A 23,049-nucleotide genomic window follows, 5' to 3' on the forward strand; every position below is an offset into this window, starting at 1 on the left:
ACCTTTCGTGTTTTCTTTAAATTCTCTTCCCCCCTTTCTCTTTCGATTGCACAAAAGCCAGTTTCTCATTCAAATGTGAAGCAGCAGTGTAAACAGTCTAAGTGAGTCTGGGAAGGAAGGGAAGGCTCAAGTATTTGTCCTTCCTTTGGAGGGCCGGAGTGAGCTTACGAGAAGGGCTTCAGCTCTGCAGATAACCAACTTCTACGCGCCCAGGTGCTGCCTGAGAAGCTGCCCTCCAGTCCCCAAGGCAGCAGTGAAAGGCAGCTTGTGTCATCTAGGGAAGATGACAATCAAGGGATGCATGTCAAAGGGTTTAATACAGAACCCAAAGCACAGGGAGCAGAGAGTAAATAATAGTGGTGATACATAGAAATATACACACAACACCAAAGAAACAGAGATGGATTGTTATGCATATGAGTGTACACACACACACACACACACACATACACACACACACACGCTTAAATCGGGGGACTAAGAAAATACATTCAGTCAATGCCTCATACAAGGTCTGTCTGGAAAAAGTCCAGACATTGTTATTAAAATGAGAACAGTTTGCACGACATCAGTGTAACCCGGCAGCCAAGGACAGTGGACTGGAAGGTGCATGCATAAGCAATGATGACTTCACTGTCCCAGTCCGTGGGGGCAGTAAACACTGAGTATGTGTACTGTGTGGCCATCACATTCAAAATGACTGAGAGAATAGAGCAACAAATCTGCATCAAATCTTGCGTTAAGCCTGGACATTCCTCTGTGGAAACCACTCGGGTGATTCAGAAGGGCACAGCTGTGGGCAACCAGTGACTGACAGCTTCATCACAACAACGTGTCCTCTCATGCATTATTACTTGCGCAGTTTTTGGTGAAATATCAAATCACCCAGGTGACTCAGCACCCCCTACAGCCCAGATTTGGTGCCCTGAGACTTCTGGCTTTTCCCAGAAAGGGAAGAGATTTCAGACCATGGATGAGATTTGAGAAAATATGATGGGGTGGATGGTGGCGATGGGGAGGACTGTGGGAGGTCCCAAGGTGCTACTTTGAAGGGGACTGAGGAGTCATTGTCCTATGTACAGTGTTTCTTATATCTTTTTCAGTAAATATCTCTACTTCTTGTAGTACATGGCTGGATACATTCTAGACAGGCCTTGTATGTATATATCTTTAATTTTTATTTATTTATTTATTTATTTTGAGAGAGATGGAAAAAAGGAGAGAGAAAGAAAGGGAAAGAAACATCAGTATGTGAGAGATACACCCATTGGTTGCCTCTCATACTCCCGGCCGGGGACCTGGCCTACAACCCGGGCATGTGTCCTGACCAGAAATCAAACGACAACCTTTTGGTTCACAGCTGGCACTCAAGCCACTGAGCCACACCAGCCAGGGCTACATATTATTTTCTTTTTAAGGCACATAAAACAGCTTGTGTACTCTTAAAGGCCTTCTAGCTTCTTGGAGGAATTTACTTTCAATCAACGTTAGTTTTTGGCATCTCTTAGAATGCTAGAACAAAAAGAGACCTTGGAGATGGTTGAAGGTAACACCTTTTCCATTACTGGGGTAACTGTGAATTGCACAGGCAACACACCTTGAAAATGGCAGCTCTGGGCCACCGAAATCTCTCCTAAGGTTCACAGGACAGGCACCTAAGAACAGAATCCCAAAATACATGAAGCAGAACTGACGGAACTCAGCAGTAATAGCTGGGGCCTTCAATACCCCATTTCAGTAATGAATAGAACCGGACAGATGATCCACAAGGGAACAGAAGACTTGATGACATCATATACTCTCTAGACCTAAAAAGAGTACCTGTAGAACATTCTACACAGAAACAGCAGAACACACCTTCTTTTCAAGTGCACATGGAACTACGCCTATGATACACCCCATTTTAGGCCATAAAATAATTCTCAAAAAACTTAAAGGGTTTCAGTCAGATAAAGTGTGTTTGGTGACCCCAACAGAATTGAGTTAAAAGTAAAAATAGGACAATATTTGGAAGATTCACATATGTTCTGGATCTTAATTCTTTGTACAACATATCATTTGCAAATATTTACTCCCATTCTGTGGGTGGCTCTTTAACTCAATAATGTCTTCTGATCCACACAATATTTTCACTTTCATAAAGTCCAATTTGTCTGGATTTTTTCCTTTTGTTACCCAAGAAATCATTGCCAGGTTCCAAAGTCATGCAGGTTTTGCCTATGCTTTCCTGTAAGTTTTAGATTTTACAGTTAGGTCATGGACCCATTTTGAGTTAGTTTTTGTGTATCATCTTAGGTAAGGGTCCAGCTTCCATTCATTGAAAAGAATATTTTCCCCATTAAATGCTCTTGGCACGCTTGTCAAGATTCACTAACCAAATATGCAAGGGTTTACATCTGGACTTTCGGTTTTGTTCTATTGGTCTATGTTTGTTTTTATGGCAGTACCACACTGTTTTGACCACCGTAGCTTTGTAGTAGGTTTTTTAAAAAACGATTTTACTTATTTATTTTTAGAGAGAGGAGAGGAGAAGGAGAAAGAGAGGGAGAGAAACATCACTTGGTTGCCTCTCATACACGTTCCAACTGGGAACCAGCTCCACAACCCAGACATGTACCTGAACTAGAGACCTTTCTCTTTCCTGGATGGCACCCAACCAACTGAGCTGCACTGGTCAGGGTGCTTTGTAGTAAATTTTAAAATCTGGAAATGTTGTCCTTTTTCAGGATTGTTTTTGGCTATCAGGGGTTCCTTGAGAATCCCTAATGAGTCTTAGGAAGTTTTAATCACAGCAGCAAGAGTTCGGCAGATGAAATAAAAGCCATCCAGACCAGCAAGGAAAAGCTAAAACTATCTCATTTAAATATACATGACATGATCTTGTATATGAAAAATCCTAAAGAACCTACTAAAAAAAAATTAAAACAAGCAAATGAGTTGAGCGAGGCTGCAGGAGTCCAGGGGAGACAGGTCCAGTGTGTACGATACCCCCAGACTGGCCGGCACCAGATACACGGAGTGAAGCCAGCAGACCAGAGGACAGAACAGGCAAGGTGTAGTTTTATTCCCAACACACTGTCAGCTTTAGTTCCAGACACACATGGGGACTGTTCTGCCCATTTATAGGTGCTAGTTTTCTAATTAAATAACACATTTTAAAATAAGACAAGATATTTATTGGCAATTAACTACTGATGAGAAGAGTTGTCTTCTATTTGGTGTCAAGGACTAGATGACATAAAGTTGTTGTTATTATTATGATTAAGGTGTGTTGGAAGTGAATAAAGAATGCCTTTTGTAATTACTGTTCTATGATTTAAAGTTAGCAAAGCTACCCACAGGCTTTCAACACCATTACTAGAACTTAGCTATGTCATTACCAAAATAGTATTCACAATGGATTGCCCATTCAATTATTAAACAAATGGAAAATGAAAAATTGGTGTGGAAGGAGACCTTGATTGCAAAAGTATGATCTGAAAATTACCTCACCTGCAATTTCCTCATGGCATCAGGAACTGCAGGGACTCACCTGAGCATTTCACAGTAGACTGGATAGTGTCTTTCTAGAATAACTGGTATGATTGCCTGAAGACAAATCACCTGGCAAGAGTAAGGAAAAGATATGAAAGCTAGATAATGCATTAAGAACTTTTAGAAGTCTTAACTAAAGAAATATGTGTATGTGTAATCAAACTATTTGTCAATCTTCATAACCACACTGGAGCCAAATTTTTTCCTTCTCTTCATTTAAAAAAATATTTATCTTTGTAGGGAAAGGGAAGGAGAGAAGGAGAGAAATATCAATGTATGGTTGCTTCTCGTGCATCCCCTGCTGGGAACTGGCCTGCACCCCAGGCATGTGCCCTGACTGGGAATCAAACCGTGATCCTTTGGTTCGCAGGCCCGCACGCCATCATCACTTTAGAATGTCAAAATCCACATTCCCTTAGACTCCCACTTACTGTCCTACAATGTAATCATTTTGGGTGTCTTTTGAAATATATGTTATGCATATCCAAGGAATTGTATATTAGTTATACACTGCCCCCAAACCTGATGTTTTGCATTTAATAGTACATCTTGGAAATCAATTCATATCAACACAAAGAACTTCCTCTTTTTTTTGACTGGTGCTATAGTATCACATGTGTGGTGAATTGCATGTACAGTCAGCCCTCCATATCCGAAGGTTCTGCACCTGAGGATTCAACCAAGGATTAAAAATACTTGGGGGAGCCCTGGCTGGCATAGCTCAGTGGATTGAGCACGGGCCTGTGAACCAGAGTATCACAGCTCGATTCCCAGTCAGGCCACATGCCTGGGTTGCAGGCCGGTTCCCTGCAGGGGACGCATGAGAGGCAACCATACATTGATATTTCTCTCCCACTCTTTCTCCTTACCTTCCCCTCTCTCGAAAAACAAATAAATAAAATATTTTTAAAAATACTTGGGGGAAAAATGCTATGTTGGCAGGCCTATGGTGGTTGCAGCTACACTGACTGAATATGGACATTTTTCTCTTGTGATTATTCCTTAAACAATACATTAACTATTTATGTTGGATTGTAATAGGTATCATAATAATGTAGAGATTAAAGTATATAGGAGGTTTATGTAGGCTACGAGTAAATACTGCACAATTTTATATAAGGCACTTGATATATATACAGCATCCAAAGTGGTCCCAGGACCAGTGAGGTTACTGAGGGCTGACTGTACCATAATTTATTGGTTTGTGAGATTTATACCCCTGTTAAGAATCTCTAAAAGATATGGACCCTAAAGAAAACTATAACCATAATACTATTACACTAAAGAAATGAACAATAATTTCTTCATACTGCCACATATCCAAGCAATATTTGAATTATCTCCTGTCAAGTTTTTCAAGAAATTTTGACCGTTTTAATCCATTAAAAGGTCAGTACATTGCAATTGGCCGAAAGGTCGTTTAAGCATCTTTTAATCGATAGGTTCCCCTTTTCTTGTTTCCCCCATTGCATTTTATTTCTTAAAGAACCTAGAGTGTCCCACCGTCAGATCTTGCTGATGCACCTCTGCTGCGTAGCTGAACATTTCCCCCTGCCCTGTCGATTTCCTAGTCCTACACATTAGCGGTGGAGGCAAGGTTTTGATCGGGTTTCGGGCCTGTACGTGCGTTTTACTGGGAGGTGCACTATGGCTGTTTCTCTTCCTTTTCGTAACTTCAGTGAGTCTTTTTTAATAGAGAAGTGGTAACTCATTTCGAAACAAAATGTTTCCTCCCTCCGGAAGAGGCTGTGCTTCAAACGACCTGCGACACATGTCAAGTGGGGAATCATCTGGTACGACAAACGGTCACAGTAGAATTATTCAGACAAGAGAGCACATTCCTTATCATTTTTCCCTCACGTTTTTGCCACACACTCCGCATTTCTTCCTGAGGCATGATTTCCAGGAGGCAGCCTTTTGGGGCTCAATGAAGCATTTGCTTTTCACCATTAAAACGTGGGGCGTTGCCACTTTGTCACTTACTAATAATGACCAAGGATCCTCGTGGCCGAGCACAGACCTTCTCCAAAACGCTAAAACGGAGCCGGGTTTCCTTCCTTATCCACCTTCTGGCGCGGGGTCGGGCACGGGGCGGCACAGGCCGGAGGGGCCGGGACTCGCAGAAACTCGGCTCCCCACGGGGTGGCGGAGTCACAGAACTCAGAACGCCGTAACACCAGCCGCGGAATTCCAGCCCCTTGCAGGGGCCCACGAGCGTCGCGCACGCCGTTCACGCTCCTCGGCGGGGGGCGGGGCCAGGAGGCGGGGCGTGCCTCGAGACCCCGCCCCGTCCCCCGTCAGCTCCGCACGGCCAGCAGCTCGCTGATACTAGCTGGCTGCCGCCGCCTCTCCCTCCAAGGAACCGGGCCGGGAGCGGATCCGCGAGCCGTCGCCGCCGCCATGGGGAACCGTGTTTCGCGGGAAGACTTCGAGTGGGTCTACACCGACGAGCCCCACGCCACTCGGCGCAAGGAGATCCTGGGTGAGGTCCCAGTCCGCGCCCCGTTATATGCGTGCGTGGCCTCTCACCGCTCGAGCGCGCTCTGCCCACGTAGGCCCAGCGCGCCCCCGGGCGCTCCAGGCCAGTTACCAGCCGGCGCTCTCCTCTTCCCACCGCCGCCTGGACCCCCTAGGAAGGCCTGAGAGGGCTGGGGCCGAGGAGTGGGGGTGGGGGGGTTCCCGCGCGCTCGCCCTGCCGCGCGGATGCCTCCCTTCCTCCGGGAGGCTCAGACATCTGGTTGAGACGAGGGGGTTCGATCCTCTGTATAGGCCACCCTTGGGTGGATCCTCTCATTTTGCAATTCCCATGCCCCGATGGGCGCCGTGTCTGCCTGCTCCTCTTCCCCACAATGGGCCGCGGCGAAGCCAGGCAGCGCGTGTGTGCGAGACAGGGCGTGGCCCCGGAGCATCGGGGGTTCATGCGCCCGCCATCAAGGCTAGGGCGGCGGTCCTCCTGTCTCCGGGGAGGGCCTGGGACCTGACCGGTGTGACCCCTGGGACTTCAAGGATGGGACGCGTCCTGTGCGCCGACCACTGTTTTCTCATTGACCCTCACAACTCGCCCGAGGCACAGGAAGGGCAAGATTCACAGGTATTTTTCATCCATCCCAGTTCTGTGCAGGGAAAGACTGAAGTATGGAAGACTTGCCAAAATCAGCTTGCTGGTCCCCAGTTTGCTAATTTAGGGCCATTTACTCCAGGAAAACGAGGCCTAGTCATCTCTCCAGAGGTGTTAAGGCGCTCAGCTGTTTGGAGCTTTTCTATTATATTGAGAATTCCCTTCTCTCACTGGGGCTTCATGATACATTAGGCACTGTGTTTCACCAACATCACCCAGACTAATCCTCCCAATAACTAGTCGGTGTTGTCGCTCTCTTAAACACAGCCAACAGTGAACAGGTAAATTTAGGGGGATTCCAGGTCTGGGTTAGACTTCCTCCAAACCACATGCTTTTAACTTTTTTACTTATTACTTCAAATATCAGGAAACTAAAGGGGGGGGTGAATTAGAGGAATTTTTGCTCATACCTGGTATTTCCCTAGTTTTTCTTTTTGGCATCTATTTGTCCAGTGAAAACAGTGAGTGAGCCCCTGATTTTTGCTGGGGGCTCTAAAGTTAGAAATTTCATGTTTTTACAGAAAGCAGTGGATTCCTTTGAAATGAATTTTCATACAGTCATGAAATTGGGAGCTTGAACCTTTACAGTTGCTATTAAAGGTAGCCTTTTAAGAGACTTTGGTTCTTGAACACTTTCTTTTTAATTAAGGTGTATTTTGCAAATCACACGTAAGAGATATGCCTTATCAACATGTCACCTAAGAATAATGAGGTGCCCACCCTATGAAAACCAACTCCTGAATACTGGATATTAGCTGTTTAATATTCAGAAAATCAAGGAAATAAGAAGGTGCTGTTGATTCTTAACTCAACACAGCCTTTTTTCCCCACACACTTATCACTGTTCCCTTCAAAAGTCAAAGTGACTACATATTTCTCAATGAAAATTTATTTGAATATCTTCCCATCGGAGGTAAATACTGCTCTGTGTTCCCTTTCGGGGTGGAGTAGCAGTACAGATAGGAACCTGGAGATCTGTGTACATTAAACGTCCATGTTAAGAGATATTTCTGAAATGTGCCAGGTTTTGTGGGGAGAGAAGCATGAGGGAGCACCAGTATGGTGTTTAACAGCCAGCGTCTGAACACTAAATTTACATGTAGAGTTACATTAAATAAAGCAACATTCAAAGGCAACTGTGTGAAATTATGAGGGTTTGGGATTAGACCATTACTCGTGGGACAAATACTGCATCACAGGAACTGCTCCTTTTACAGCTTTACTTCCACAAGGAAATGGTTTTTTTTTTTAAATATTTTATTATTTATTTATCTTTAGAGGGGAAGGGGGGGAAGGAGAGAGGGGGAAGGAGAGAGGGAAAGAAACATCAATGTATGGTTGCCTTTTGTGCGTCCCCTGCTGGGAACTGGCCTGCAACCCAGGCATGTGCCCTGACTGGGAATCAAACCACAATCGTGTGGTTCGCAGGCCCGCGCTCAATCCACTGAGCTACACCAGCCAGGGCAGGAAATGGTATTTTTAACAGCGTTAAGATATAATTCACAAACTATAAAATTCACCCATTTAAAGTGTACAATTCAGTGTTTTACTGTACTCACGTTCTCTCATTATCATTTCAATCTAATTTATAGGACTTCACTCTCACCCCCAAAGAAACCCTACACTCATTAGCAGGCTCTGGCCCCAACTTTTAACCCCCAGTACTAACTAGGCAACCAGTAATCTCCTTTCTATGTCTATAGATTCACTCATTCTGGACATTTCTTAAAAATGAAATCATACAATACTTGGTCTTTTTTGACTGACTGCTTTCCCTTGGCATACGGTTTCCAAGGTTCACTCCAGCCTGTGTAAGTCTCCATTCTTTTGGCGGCTGAATAGCGTTCCACTGTATGGATATACCACAGTTCATCTATCCATTCATCATTCGGTACGCTTTTCAGTGGTTTTCACCTTTTGACTACTATGAACAATGCTGCTATGCACGTCCATATAACAAGTTACTGTACAGACGAACGTTTTTATTTCTGGAAGGCAGCTAACTTTATGTTTAACATTTTGAGGAACCGGCTGCACCGTTTTAGATGGTTACCAGCTATGTGTGTGCGTCGTTCCAGTCCCCCCACATCCTTCTTGTTGCTGGTCTTTGGTATTACATGCAGCCTTTGCAGTGGGGGTGAAGCAGTATCTCATTTTGGTTTCAGTTTGTGTTTTCCTAATGGCTGACAATGTCGAGTATCTTGCATGTATCAACACTTATTGGCCATTTGTGTGTCTGCTTTGGAAAAATGTCTGTTCGGATTCTCTGTCCATTTTCCATTGGATTAGTAATTGTAAGACTCTTAAGAGTTCTTTGTATATTCTAGATACAAGTCACTTACAAGATAGATGATTTGCAAACACTTCCTCCTGTTCTGTGGGTTGTCTTTTCACTTTATTGGTGGTGTCATCTGCAACATAAAAGTTTCTGAGGCAGTCCAGTTTATCAGTTGTTTTCTCTCGTCCTTACTTATGCTTTTGGTATAGCCTTTACAAAGATTTCCTTTTGCCTTTTTAAAAATTTTTCCATTGATGTTGAACATTGTATTAGTTTGAGGTGGACAGCATAGTGGTTAGACCTTTATATAACTTAGTCTGCTTTGTTATGAGTTTTATAGTTTCCTTGTATATAGGTCTATGTTAATTTTTGTGTATAATGTAAGGAAGAGATCCGACTTTATTATTTTGCATGCGGATAACCAGTTGTTCCAGCACCATTTGTTGAAAAGATCATTCATGCTCCATTTACTTATGTTGGCACCCTTTTAATACTGATTTTTATATATTACACTTTGCAAAAATTTGGTACAGAACTACTTGGAGCAAGTTGATTTGTCTGTCTGAGAGAAGAGTTATAAGTTTCATCATTTTATTTTTTAAATTGTAATTTACTGATTATGCTATTACAGTTGTCCTGATTTTTCCCCCTTTTGTCCCCCTCCACTGAGGTCCCCCCACTCCCTCGGGCAATCCCCCCACCACTGTTCATGTCCATGGGTCATGAGAATAAGTTCTTTGGCTACTCCATTCCCTCTATTGGACTTTGCCTCCCCATGGCTATTCTGTAACTACCTATTTGTACTTCTTAATCCCCTCACTTCTTCACCCATTTCCCCCACTGCCCACTTCCCATGTGGCAACCATCCAAACACTCTGTATCTATGATCCTGTGTTCTTGTTTGCTTAGTTTGTTTTTTAGATTGAATTGTTGATAGATATTTATTTTTTTGCCATTTTATTGTTCACAGTTTTCATCTTTTTCTTAAATAAGTCCCTTCAACATTTCATATAATAATGGTTTGGTGCTGATGAACTTCTTTAGTGTTTTCTTATCTGGGAAACTCTATTTACTCTTCGATTCTAAATGATACCTTCACTGGGTATAACAATCTTGGCTTTAGGCCCCTGCTTTTCATGACTTTGAATATTTCTTGCTAACCCCCTCTAGCCTGCAAAGTTTGAGAAATCAGCTGAAAATCTTGTGGGAACTCCCCTATAGGTAACTAACTTCTCTTGCTGCATTTAAGATTCTCTCTTTATCTTTAACCTTTAGCATTTTACTTATGATGTGCCTTGGTGTGGGCCTCTTTGCATCCATCTTGTTTGGGACTCTATGCTTCCTGGACTTACAAATTTATTTACTTCACCAAATCAGGCAAGTTTTCTTTCACTACTTTTTCAAATAGATTTCCAATTTCTTGCTCTTTTCTCCTTCTGGCACCCCTATGATGTGAATGTTGGACCTCCTGAAGTTGTCCCAGAGGCTGCTTATACTATCCTTAATTTTTTAAAATTCTCTTTTCTTCTTATTCTGACTGGTTGTTTTTTTTTTTTTGGTTCCTTATGTCCAAATCATTCATTTGATTCTCAGCTTCATCCACTCTATTGTTTCCCATTTCAATGACCGTATCCTTTGTTTCTGACTCAATCTTGTTTATGCTGTTGAGGTCCTCACTAAGCTCCTTGAACATTCTTATAACCAGTGGTTTGAATGCTGCATCAGGTAAGATTGCTTATTTCCATTTCATTTAGCTCCTTTTTGGAGTTTTGATCTGTTCTTTCATTTGGGCCATGTTTCCTTGTCTCCTCACTTTGGCAGCCTCCCTGCGTTTGATTCTGTGGATTAGGTAGAGCTGCGTTGACTCCATGTCTTGGTCGTGTGGCCTAACATAGTAGGTGTCCTGTGGGGTCCAGTGGCACAGCCTCCCTATCATCCAAGCTAAATACTCAAGGTGCACCCTTTGTGTGGGCTGAATACACCTTCCTCTTGTAGTTGAGTCTTGGTTGCTGTTGGCAGGTCGATGGGAGGGATTTACCCAGGCCAGTCAGCTACAAGGACTGGCTGTGACCACTGACCACCAGTCTCCACCTTCCATGGAGGATCAGCTGTGCAGGGGCAGGGTCGTGGTGCTCCAGCATGGTCTGTAGCTATTCACTGAGTTTGCTGGTCCTGGGGTTTTCTAGGTCGTGCAGGCCCCACCTGTGTTTTGTGCAGAGCACCCTGAACTGTAAAGCGACCTGAGATGGCTGCTACTTGTGCTGGGCTTGGAGATTCCCAGGGGAAGCCAAGCTGTGAATGTAGGCTGGTTCCTGCTAGTGCTGGGCCGGGGCTCACTGAGGCCAGCTGCTGCTCGTTTGAGAGGATTTGGAAAGTTGTGAAGCATCAGCGAAGTCTAGCCATTCAAATGGAAAAGCAGCTTGGGTGAGCCCTTTTGTTGGGTGGGGCGGAGTCTCTGGGGATCACCTAGTTGTTAGACTTCCATTGAACTCCATTTCTGATGGTTCTGAATGATCGTTCCCTATTTTAGTTGTAATTTTGACGTGATTGTGCAAAGAGGCGAGACATGTCTGCCTATACTGCCATCTTGACCGGAAGGCGAGGTTGCATGATTTTTAGAGTGCCTACAAAATGTCTGTTTTCTATCCTTTTGTCAATTTAATTGTTTTATATAAAGTAAAAATTCTGGAGCTCTGTCTAAACAGAGATAACACATTTTAGTACAAAAGAATTATTATTTATACACCAATAAACTGAAGTTGTTATTCTACCCTTGGTGAATTGCTTCTAAAATGTTTGTATTTTAATGAATGGCTTATTTGAACCTGTCACTTACACCAGGAAAATTAGTTTTACTCTAATTCACTTCTGGGCCTCTAGGATTACTTTTTTTTTTTTTTAATCTATTGCGTACAAAATTATTAACATGAGATAAGATGAACTAATACCAACAAAGATTGGAGATTAGAGAAAGGAGACAGAAAAGGAGAAAGAAACTAGAAGAGTTATTCACCTTGAACCTTAAACTAACACTACCTTTATTTCTTTATATAAAACTGGATTTAAGTAACTCCCCGTGTTGCATTTTAAGCTTTTATTGAATTCTTCATTTCACTAGATAGAAGAGGATGAAGCTCCTCTTTTCCCTTATCTTTTCAAGAACATTCTGAATGATTTGTCCCAAGAAAAAGGCCCTCCTTCAGAACTCGGGCCTTCCTGGGCCCAACACGGTGACAGCACCTGTAAAACCAAAGACATGCTCTCTGGATGGTAGGGTCCAGGGGAGAATCTGCCTAAGTATGAAGTATATTGTCAGACACAGGATAGATTCACCAGACTGCGATTTTAACTGTGTAAAACGTAAAAGCTTCATAAAGAATTGTTATGGGTGAAAGGTCAAGTTGAAGGAGTTCATCATCACCAAGCCCTTATTATATGAAATGTTTAAGGGATTTAGGTAAGAAAAAGATTAAAAATATGAACAGTGGAAAGACAACAAACTCACAATTATTAACAACCACACCTAAAACAAAAGCAAACTAGGCAAACAACTAGAACAGGAACAGAACCACAGAAATGGAGATCACATGGAAGGTTATCATTAGGGAGTGGCGGGTAGGGGAGAGGGGGGAAAGGTACAGAGAATAAGTAGCATAGATGGTAGGTAGAAAATAGACGGAGGGAGGGTAAGAATAGTATGGGAAATGTAGAAGCCAAAGAACTTATGTGTACGACCCATGGACATGAACTAAAGGGGGGGAATGTGGGTGGAAGGTGGTATGCAGGGCGGAGGGGAGTGAAGGGGGGGAAATGGGACAATTGTAATAGCATAATTAATAAAATATATTTTAAAATAAATAAAAATTTAAAATGTTGCTATTAGACTCTACTGTTGGAGGAGATAAAGTCTCGTAGAGGGCATGTAATGATTTGGAAAAGATTAATGTGTTAATGTAACCGATGTTGATTTAATTATAACTGTTGAACTATGTACTTTTCCCGGCTCATGATTTTGTTTGTTTTCTTTACAGCAAAGTATCCAGAGATAAAGTCCTTGATGAAGCCAGACCCCAACCTGATATGGATCGTCATCATGATGGTTCTCACCCAGCTGGTGGCATTTTACTTAGTAAAGGACTTGGACTGGAAGTGGGTCCTGTTTTGGGCATACGCCTTTGGCAGCTGCATTAACCACTCAATGACTCTGGCCATTCATGAAGTTTCTCACAACAGCGCCTTTGGCCACTGCAGAGCCATGTGGAACCGCTGGTTTGGAATGTTTGCTAACCTTCCTATCGGCGTCCCGTACTCCATTTCCTTTAAGAGGTATCACATGGATCACCATCGCTACCTCGGAGGTGACGGCATTGACGTGGACATTCCAACTGATTTTGAAGGCTGGTTCTTCTGTACCACTTTCAGAAAGTTTATGTGGGTTATTCTTCAGCCTCTTTTTTATGCTTTTCGACCTCTGTTCATCAACCCCAAACCAATTACTCACCTGGAAATTATCAATACTCTGGTCCAGCTCACATTTGACGTGATCGTTTACTATGTTTTGGGAATTAAATCTTTAGTCTACATGTTGGCAGCATCATTACTTGGTCTAGGTTTGCATCCGATCTCTGGACATTTTATAGCTGAACATTACATGTTCTTAAAGGGACACGAAACTTACTCGTATTACGGGCCTCTGAACCTGCTCACCTTCAACGTGGGCTACCACAACGAGCACCACGACTTCCCCAACATTCCCGGGAAGAACCTCCCGCTGGTGAGTAAGGCCTGTGGCACATCCTGATTGCTGCTGGCTGTATGGTTGGGTTGGCCTCCACCTGCCTATTTTAAAAGGGACCTAGTATATCTTGTGAGCTTCCTCCTCAAAGAAAACGAGAGTGTAAGGCCCAAGTCTGCCAGCCTGTGTGCAGAGTTCACTCCTGGATCCCAAAGCCGAGCAGCAGTAACACTCAGGGCGTAGAAGTGCGGGGGTCTGCAGGGTCTAATACCTTGGGAAGCGGTTCGGGGGTGGAGGAGGCGACCCCTCTGTGAGGTTGGCAGCCGTCCACCAGGCTTTCGTCACTGTACAGCTGCGTGGGCCTGACCGGGGTGTGGGTGTGTGGTGGGAGCCGGGCAGCGCTGCGTGCACAGCCAGGGAGCGGTTACCTGTGCCTTGGGGTCCCGCAGGCGCGGGAGACGTTCAGTGTCGTCGTGGAGGAGATGGAAGGACTTTGACCCTCATCCTTTCATCTCCTCCAGAAGGACCACCTTCCTACCTTCAGGGATCTTTCTGGTAAATTCTCGTTAGACTTGGTCCACAAAATGGGTAGTTTTCACAATGCCAGTATCAAAATGTTTCCGTAATTCTAAGGATGGATGGATGAAATGTAATAATAGCTTTTCCTGATTTATTAAAAAGCAGATAAATATAAGGGGACCATAGCTAGATATTTTATGCTATCATCTCCATCCAATCAAATTTTACAGGTCTCCTGATAAGTTTTTAGGTGTTGACTGTTTAAAAATTAACATCTGATTATTGATATAATTCCCAGTTGAGGAAAGAAACACCCAGACAGGATGTTGGGTCAGGAGGGAAACTCTTAAGTCTGGACTGTGCAGTGGAGAACATCGGTGTTAAATTTCTCAGCGACAATACTGGCACCATGACTGTGGGAGGGGGGGCGGCTCTGTCCTCAGGATGTGCAGGTTGATCATGCAGGGGCGGAGCATTGGGGGGAGTTGTCACACCAGGGCTGCAGCTCGCCTTCACAGGGTTCGGCAGGCAAAGCCAGGTACGTGGTTCACACCAAACCCAGAGAGGGACTGTGACAGTCACAGCGCTAGTCAGCGGGCGGGCCGCGTGAGGGGCACGCGGGTGTGCGCTCTGCTGTCCCTTCAGCTTTCCTGTAGGTTTTACATTTTCCAGATAAAACGGGGGGGCACCACACAGCTGTCTGAGGGCGACTGTGAAATGGGTGAGTGCAATGCTGCTTTGTCACCTGCCCGTGCGCTGGCCTGAACAGAGCTGGTGGCCACTGCCTCTCCCCCACCTGGGGAAGTGCGTTTTTACTTATTTTTAAAAGGCTGTGGAGAAAGCTGGTCGCCCTTGAACAAGACAGTCTTTTCTGCCGTAAACCACATACTTGTCACTTTCTCGAACGATCCCCAAACTGAAAACTTGGTTCGGTGCAGGTGTCACTGGACCTCAGGCCCCTGGTTCATCAGTGTGTCCATCGCCCTCCGTCTCACGCTGCCCCCGTGGTCCTCAGCTGAACCAGCAAAACATCCTCAGCCTCTGTAGTCCCCCCACCGGCTTTTTCTGTATCGAGGAGTTTGTACCAAGGAGCTAGATCAAGAATTACCTGGTCTCTTTTTTCCCGTTTTCAGAAATATAGTATCCCCTACCTATTCTAGCTGTTAAAATACACTGGTTACTACTGGCTTTCATACAGTTCAGTGTGAATTAGGGTCCAGGTTAATTGTGTGTGCTCGGTCTTGAAGGACCTTTAGGATGTTTGGAAGGACTGTGACCCAAAGGTTTCACATCACTCTCTTTCTTGTGAGAATATGTGGAAAGCTCTGTTTGACTAATTGTCCCTTGAGAGTGGTACATTCTTCGGGTTGTCCACAACCAGAAAATAATTACATTTCCCAAACTGAAGGAGGAATTTAAATGTCAGCGTTGTTCCTTTTTCCTGCTGTCTCTGTCAACCTTCTTGGATTCTGCTCTTTTGTGTTCCTTTGGGATTCACTAAGGTTTTGTTTTTGTTTTTTTTTACATTTCCATGAAGCCACAGAACCATTGTTCTCACTCAGCGCTAATTAACGGTGCTTCCTGGCCACACGGGCAGTGGTCATTTTTAAAGGACGTTTTCAATTTGGGGTGGAGATTTGCGCACTTGATAGATGCTTAATTTCTTTTTCTTTTTTTTAAAGATTCTATCTACTTTTAGAGAGTCGGGGAGTGAGGAGTAAAAGAGGGACACATGCATCTGTGGTTGCTTCTCCCACACCCCCATCTGGGAACCTGGCCCGCAACCCAGGCATGTGCCCCGACCGGGAATTGAACTGGTGACCTTTCAGTTCACAGGCCAGCACTCCATCCACTGAGCCACAGCAGCCAGGGCAGATGCTTGTTTCTAAGTAACGTACCTCAATAGTCTGCTAGTATTTGCGGGTTCCTTGGTGGCAGGGTCAGCTGCTGCCTTTGTATCTGACAACGCCACACATGCAGCATATGCTTGAAAAATGACAAGTATCTGGTGTGAAAGATTCCCAGAATCAAAGTTTATTTGTAGCCCCTCAGAACTTGAAAGGAAAATGTCAGTATTCCCAGGGGGTCGAATGCAAGCCGCTTTTTATTTAGAATTCCTGAAGCTGCTTCACTGGTTGGTTGGCTGGAGAGGTCAGGAGGAAGAAAGGTCCGCTGCTGTCTCGGTGTTTGAGTTCAGCACTCGTCTGTCCTCTTCCGTGGGGCTCGGCGAGCCCCGCCTCCTTCACCCTCCTGTTCTCTCCCTTCCAGGTGAGGAAGATAGCAGCCGAGTACTACGACCACCTGCCTCACTACAATTCCTGGATAAAAGTCCTGTATGACTTTGTGGTGGATGATACAATCAGTCCCTATTCGAGAATGAAGAGGCATCAGAAAGGCAAGGTGGAACTGGACTAAATGTCGTCACGATCAAAGGAATTCCTCTCTGACACTTCACAGCAGCCGACAAGGTGGGATTTTGGCATCATTCAGCGAAGACCAGCGGTGTTTAGAAGCTGTCCTCGTACGGTTTCCCACGAGCCCCCGCGGCATCAGGAAGCTGTCCGGCTGGCCACGGCCGGCGTGGCCGTGTGCACTCCGCCTTCTCACGGGAGCGTGGCCGCCGTGTCCTCGCTGTCCAGGAGGCTGTCCGGCATCTTGTAAGCATATCATTCAAAAAGCTTTTACAAAGCTACTTCTCGTATATTATTTTCACTATAAAGTCGTACTTTATTAAAACAGCTAATAACCTGAGCAATTAGTCAAAATAAATAGTATTTATCACATTTTTGTACTTTACTGTCTTTATATTAAATGCTAATCAGGATGCTGGGTGAGCTTTAAAATGTCACCAGAAAAAAAGGAAAAGAAAAAAATGCCTGGAAATGTCTTTGACTGCAAGCTGCATTACTCATTTTTAATTTCTACTCTTGTGCGTGGGACCCTGCATGGCCTTACCAATAAAGTACTTTATGGATCCAATTGTGTCCAGCACCGACTCCCATGTTCAGGTTAGAAGCAGCCCCACGACTGATGAAGACTTCGTGTGTCATCTCACCGCAGTGGAAACTGGCTCTGGTCTGATGGCAGGTGGCCGGGCTCAGGTGGCTAGCGTCCTGGCCGGCAGGCCGGCAGGCCGGCAGGCCTGGGTACCTGCAGTGTCACTTTGGCAAATTCAGTGTAACGTGAACTGTTTGCAAAATAATACACAGTATCAAAAAAAAAACAAACAAAAAACCAGTTTACACAACACCAGCCCTCAGACATCCTTCACAGGAGCAGTTACCAAATTCCTGTTCTGGTCATTATCGGTTGAGGGGAGTGTACTCCTCCGAGGACTCTCCCCTCCCTTCCTGCTCCTCCTGCCTGGGGAACTTCCTGGTATCTGGGAACTATTGCTTAAAGAAACCATTGCTTTAAAGCGATCATAACACCAGGTTCACAAGAGAACTTTCCGATTCAGATACACAGGGCCGGTCAGGAAGAACGATCAGGGAAGGGTCCCATGGATTCAGTGCTAGGCGGGAAGTGGACTGTGTGTTCCCACCAAGCCCTGCTGAGGGACTGTAGCCAGTGCCTGCAGCTGCCAGGCAGACGCTGACCATCCGTCTCCTGGCAGCCCAGCTCCCGGAACCCCACTCGTTACCTGTGGGGTGCACGGAGCGGACGTTCCTAGCTGCGCACCACTTCTGGCCTGGATGGAGGTTCCAGCCTGCTGGCCTGTCTCCTGACCAGCCCGGCTCCCTCGCATCTGCCAACTCAGTGCATCCCTTCTGCCACTGCCACTGGCCGTGACTTTTCCAAAGGAGACCCAGGAGTCTGAGGGCAGGAGGCAGGCCAGGCCGGAGCCTCCAAAGCACCGGTGTTCATCCTGACGAATCGCCTGGTGGCCCTGCCCAGGTGGCCCTCCCACCGTTTCTGGTCTGGGAGGCTTGTCCTCAGAGGCTGACTCCCAGGCCAGCACTCAATCCACTGAGCCACCCCAGCCAGGGCTGGTAACTGAGGGAGAGAGTGTCTGGATGAGGTGTCTGCCCGCCTCATTCAGAGCGTTTGGGTGACCAGAGTGCGGCAGACTGAAAACTGGACATGCGTGGAGCCTCCTTCTGTTCACCACCTTTTCTGAGTATGTGTTCTCAACATATGTCAATGGTATTACTGATATCCCCATTTTGTGAGTGAGAAGACTGAGGCTTAGGTTAAGTTACTGGCTCAAGGCCCTACCTAGTGAATTGCAGAGACGGGATCTGAAATTCAGACCGTGTGTCTCTGGGACCGAACTCTTGACCATGCTCATGGCTTGTCTAGCGAGGCTGCTCCGGGACAGAAGGGGAGAGAGAACCCACACACTCCTGTTGCCCAGCAGGTGTTTGTTCCACGGCCCGATGGCCACTTCCCACACGTCAGTGGTCGTGGCTAGATCTCTGGGTTTCTTTCACTTTCAACCATCTGAAACAACTTTTTTAACAGCTTACTGAACGCCTTGCAGGAGACCTGTGCTAGCAGACGCCTCAGCCTCCTTTCTCTGCTCCACTCCCCTCTGTGGGGGCGGCAGTGGGGGAGGGGCAGGGCCACCCTCCCTGGAGGTGCAGGTGAGGCTCTGCTGGGGTTGGCCAGGACCTTGGCACTGGGGCTTTAATGATGGTGACTGTCACCTCATCGTCATGCAGGATGAGACAGGCCACAGGGTGGGCGAGGGCGAGTCCTGGACGCGTAGCAGGGTGTGGTGAGCGCCAGATGAGGTGAGGGCCTCGCCCCCAACTCCACCTTAGCACCTTAGCAGAAGCGGAGGGAAGGACCAACCTAACACTCTGGTGTGAAACCATGATTAAATCTACAGCCAAAATGCATTTACGCCTTCATTCTGTAGACACTCTGCCAGGCGTCACATTAGGCAGGGAGGACGCAAAGGTGAAACGTGCTCCCACGTTACGGAGCTGGTGCACCGGGGCTAGGGTGTGCACGGTCAGTTGGGGGCGGGGGGGGGGGGGGGAGGGAAGAGCACAGTGCCTAAAACTGGGGAGTCACAATGGGCTGGAGCTGAGAGGAGGGCCCACGGCGACCACAGAGCAGCTGTCACACTCCACCGGACTAGTTTTACACGCAGCGTGTCACCTCGCTCGAAGTCGGCCTGCTGAGGCAGGTATCAGCCCAGCCCCCACACTTTCACAGGAAGCAGTGGGAGACCTGGCGGAAGTCAGCCTGCGGGCACAGGGCTCTGCCAAAGCCCGTGCTCCTTCTGCTGTCCCACTGCCCCGCCTACTTGGGAGGTGTTTGGACAAGACGATGCATCGTTTCTTGTCTTCTTGGGGACGTCTCCCAGAGGCTTTATGGCTGGGAGGGCCCTGAAAAAAATCCCTTTCCCTGGCAGATTCGATTCTGAGACAGGGCTGGGGTAAGCGAGGCCCCTGGTGCAGGAGGCAGAGAGGGGTGGTGACACCAGGGAGAGTCCCGGCGGGGACAAGGAGCAGGACCTGACAGCAGCGGGGTATGTAGGTCAGATCGAGCTGCAGGCACTTCTTGGTTGGAAAACTAATGACAAGGCGGAGGCAAAGGAAGACTGGGAGCGTCACCTGAGAACGGGCGGCTCTGATTTCACCAAGTGGAGTCGGAACTGGCAGTGGCTCACGGAGCAGAGCGAACACTGGGCCCAGCCAAGGGGAAGCTGTCGGCGCGGCTCAGACACTGACCTATCACTGCAGGAGGGAGCTGCGGTCGTGGGCGTGTGTGAACGGCACATGAGACTGAAGCAAGGGGTCGAGGACGGTGTCCTAGGGGGGTTCTCTGCAGCCAGGCAGCATGGGGGAACGTGAACCCCTTCTTGGATCTGGGCACATTCCCAGAATTTTCTTCTAAGGGCAGAAACCAGAGGCACCAATAGCTGGCTTATAGAGTCAAGGGTGGATTACGTGCCAGGAGGCACACATCTCTGCTTGTAACCCTCGGGAGTGAATAGAATGGGACCTTCAGGGAAAAGGCAGGGGGAGCTGAACCGCCCTCTGGTGGGTTCCTATCAGCAGCCAGCCAATCCAAGGAGGCCTCTGGGTGGACGTGCTTGTCAGGTCCCTGTCAAGGCTGCTGGGACAGGCCCTCGGGAAGGGTCCAGTAAGAACCAGAGTAACCTTCCATTTGCCAACAAGGGAAGGCACTGACAATTACCTGATTGGTTGTTTTAAGGGAAGTCATTTTAATTTTAATTTTTATCCTCATCAAAGGATGTGGTCATTAATCTTAGGGGAAGGGAGGGAGAGCGAGGAGAGAAAGCGGTACGAGGCAGAAACATCGACTGGTTGCCTCTTGTATGCACCCCAACCAGGGACCAAACCCACAGCCTAGGTTTATGCCCTGACCAGGAATCGAAACAGCGACCTTTTTGGTATATGGGACGACCTTGCAACCAACTGAGCCACACTGGCCAGGGGTGTCCAGTTAATGGCTTAAGCCCCAAATTTCCCTAATTTCCATCCTATTTAGTAACTGATGTTTTTCAAAAAGGATTTTATTTATTATCTTTAGAGAGAGAGGAAGGGAAGAAGAGAGGGAAAGTAACATCCACGTGTGGTTGCCTCTTGCACGCCCCCTGCTGGGGACCTGGCCCACAACCCAGGCTTGTGCCCTGACTAGGAATCAAACCGGTGACCCTTTGGTTCACAGGCTGGTGCTCAAACCACTGAGCCACACCAGCCAGGGCTGGTAACTGAGGGACAGAGTGTCATTCCCTTCCCACCCTCAACGGCAGTCTCCCATCTTTATCATGACCAAACACCTGAACACCTGCTTTCCCCTCCGGGCTGGGCCAAAAATATGCTAGGAAGCGGCTTTTTTCCTGGTGTCATCTTTAACAAAAGCACTTTGTCACCTTTTCATTTTTGGAGCAGATGTGTGCTTCAGGGCTGACAGCAAGGCGCTGGCCCACCGAACTCTGCTTCTGAGCTCTGCCTGGCCCACTGTGTTCTGGCCGCACACACTGCCCTCTGGATGGCCGCCTGCCCACCGGCTGCGTTCTCACCACGCCGTCTGCCTCTGCCGCCCACAGCGGGGTGGCCGCAGTACAGAGAGCCCTGTGCAGGCTTCCTCGCACCTCTGAGTTCCCAGCAGGGCCCAACACCATCGTACACAACGCTGGGGGCTCCCTGCACTGCACCCGCGGCGCGCACTTGCAGTTGAAAAGAACGAGTAGGTTGTAGTTCCAACCCTGCCACCCCTCAGTTGCATACAAGCAACTTCCTCTTTCCTGCTACCTTGTCAAAAATAAGTAGATAGTAAAAGCAGGAGAGTTCACCCAAAGTCAAATCTGAATGACAAACTCAACAAATTCTTAGACTAGCTAATCCTCTCCTAGGCCCCAGCCCCGGGGCCATCAGACAAGCCCTTCCCTGCTCTGAGTCAGGCTGGCTGCCAGTGCCGGTCTGCACCACAGGGACAGGCTGGGGCAGAGGAAAGTCCAACTTCAAATCCTCTTTAGTCCTCTCTAGTCCTCCAGTTCTTTCCCTTCATCCTCAGACTTCTCCAGCTGCTTGTGAGATGCCACCCCTGAGCTCTCCGGCCACGGACACCACCCCAGGTAGGACACCACCCCAGGTGGGCCCCGGTGGCCTCCTGTGTTCCTCTCATCCCTTAGAGGCCAGTGTGAACACATATTAGGAAAATGACTGTCCTGTTTCAATGGAGCATCCATATCTCCTTTGAAATCTCACAATGTAAAGCAGGTAATCTTCGCCTCATTCACAGGAGGAAGAAACCGAGAATCAAAGTTAGGTAACTTGCCTCGGGCTGGCTAGCGTCACCTCTCTCGTCTGAGGAGTGGCAGAACCAGTGTTAGAAGAAATCGGCAGTTATTTGAAAACAGCACAGCACCCAGGGAATGACTTGTTTATGGCTTGTTTTCCTTCCTTTCTTGCTTGTCCCTGCGCGCCAGAGATAACGATTGCCCCTGTGTGCTGGAGATAACATTTTGCTTTTTGCTTCTTCTGTAAGCTGCTTCTTACTTTCCCACCAGAAGTAAGGGTCTAAGTGACAGACCACCCCTCACCCTATACAAGCAATTGCTCCCGCTGATCGGCGCCCAGAATTTGGAGACTGCCTCCTCTGGGTGCGCATGCATAATAAAGATTCCACTTCACTTCCTCCAGTGTTCAGTCTGAGTCTTTCCCGTAATGCCAGCACCTAGAGTTTAACTCACTTGGTCCTAAACCGAAGCCCTGGCCACCACGCCCTTACTCACCGCCCAAGGACCTGCTGTTCCTGCATGAAATGAGGGCCCTGGGTGCCCGCTGCACCACTGGTGGTGGGATTAGGGGGAAGTTCCTCTATGGTGAGGGCCACCCCCCATGCCTCACATCCCAGGCACAAGCACCCAGTAAGGCAGAGCTGTCTCTGCAGCCAGCTCGGACCCAAGGCTGCACGTCTGGAGACAACAGGGCCGTTGCTGGACCGGGCTGCCTTGAGGCTGACCTGGCTCAGGACAAGGCTGCTGATCAAACTAAAACGTAAGCCACTGTGCAGGAAGAGCTTTAATCTACATCCCAGAACTATGTGTTAAGAAGCCAAATAATTTCTTAGGACCAAAGAACGTAAGAACCTGTGCACAAAGGAGCCAGCTTGTTCCCAGAGGACTCCAACCAACCAGACCATGTTGGTGGGGCTCCGCCCAGTGCCTGCAGCTGGGCTGGTCTCCTCCAGTGCTGGGACCCTGCCCTGCGCATCATCCTCATTCATAGCTGAGAAAACAAACACCTAGGAGAGAGTCAGTAATTTGTCTAAATTGTCAAGACTCCAATCTAACATGCAAATTCATTCTGCATATATTTTTAAAGACTTTATTTATTTATTTTTAGAGAAAGAGGAAGGGAGGGAGGCGAGGGAAAGAAA

At 47.0% G+C, this 23,049-nt stretch overlaps 2 protein-coding genes across 2 annotated transcripts in view; one reads left to right on the plus strand and one right to left on the minus strand.

The window, feature by feature from the left end:
- TP53BP2 (tumor protein p53 binding protein 2) overlaps window positions 1–5,732 on the minus strand; it is a 121,736-nt gene extending 116,004 nt beyond the window's left edge. The window contains exons 1-2 of the mRNA XM_053659555.1: window positions 5,518–5,732; window positions 3,533–3,603 (exon numbers count right to left, since the gene is read on the minus strand). The gene's annotated coding sequence lies outside the window, so the exon portion shown is untranslated. The remainder of the gene's footprint in view (window positions 1–3,532; window positions 3,604–5,517) is intronic.
- A 97-nt stretch (window positions 5,733–5,829) lies between these two features.
- DEGS1 (delta 4-desaturase, sphingolipid 1) lies at window positions 5,830–16,967 on the plus strand. The gene is made up of 3 exons (XM_053659556.1): window positions 5,830–6,016; window positions 12,962–13,704; window positions 16,453–16,967. The coding sequence occupies exons 1-3, from the start codon at window positions 5,935–5,937 to the stop codon at window positions 16,597–16,599; spliced, it is 972 nt and encodes a 323-aa protein (XP_053515531.1). The 5' UTR covers window positions 5,830–5,934; the 3' UTR covers window positions 16,600–16,967.
- The last annotated feature ends 6,082 nt before the right edge of the window (window positions 16,968–23,049 follow it).

Source organism: Artibeus jamaicensis, unplaced genomic scaffold (genome assembly GCF_021234435.1).
Source record: "Artibeus jamaicensis isolate MK-2021 breed Jamaican fruit bat unplaced genomic scaffold, CSHL_Jam_final scaffold_754, whole genome shotgun sequence".
In the NCBI taxonomy this organism is placed as follows: domain Eukaryota; kingdom Metazoa; phylum Chordata; class Mammalia; order Chiroptera; family Phyllostomidae; genus Artibeus; species Artibeus jamaicensis.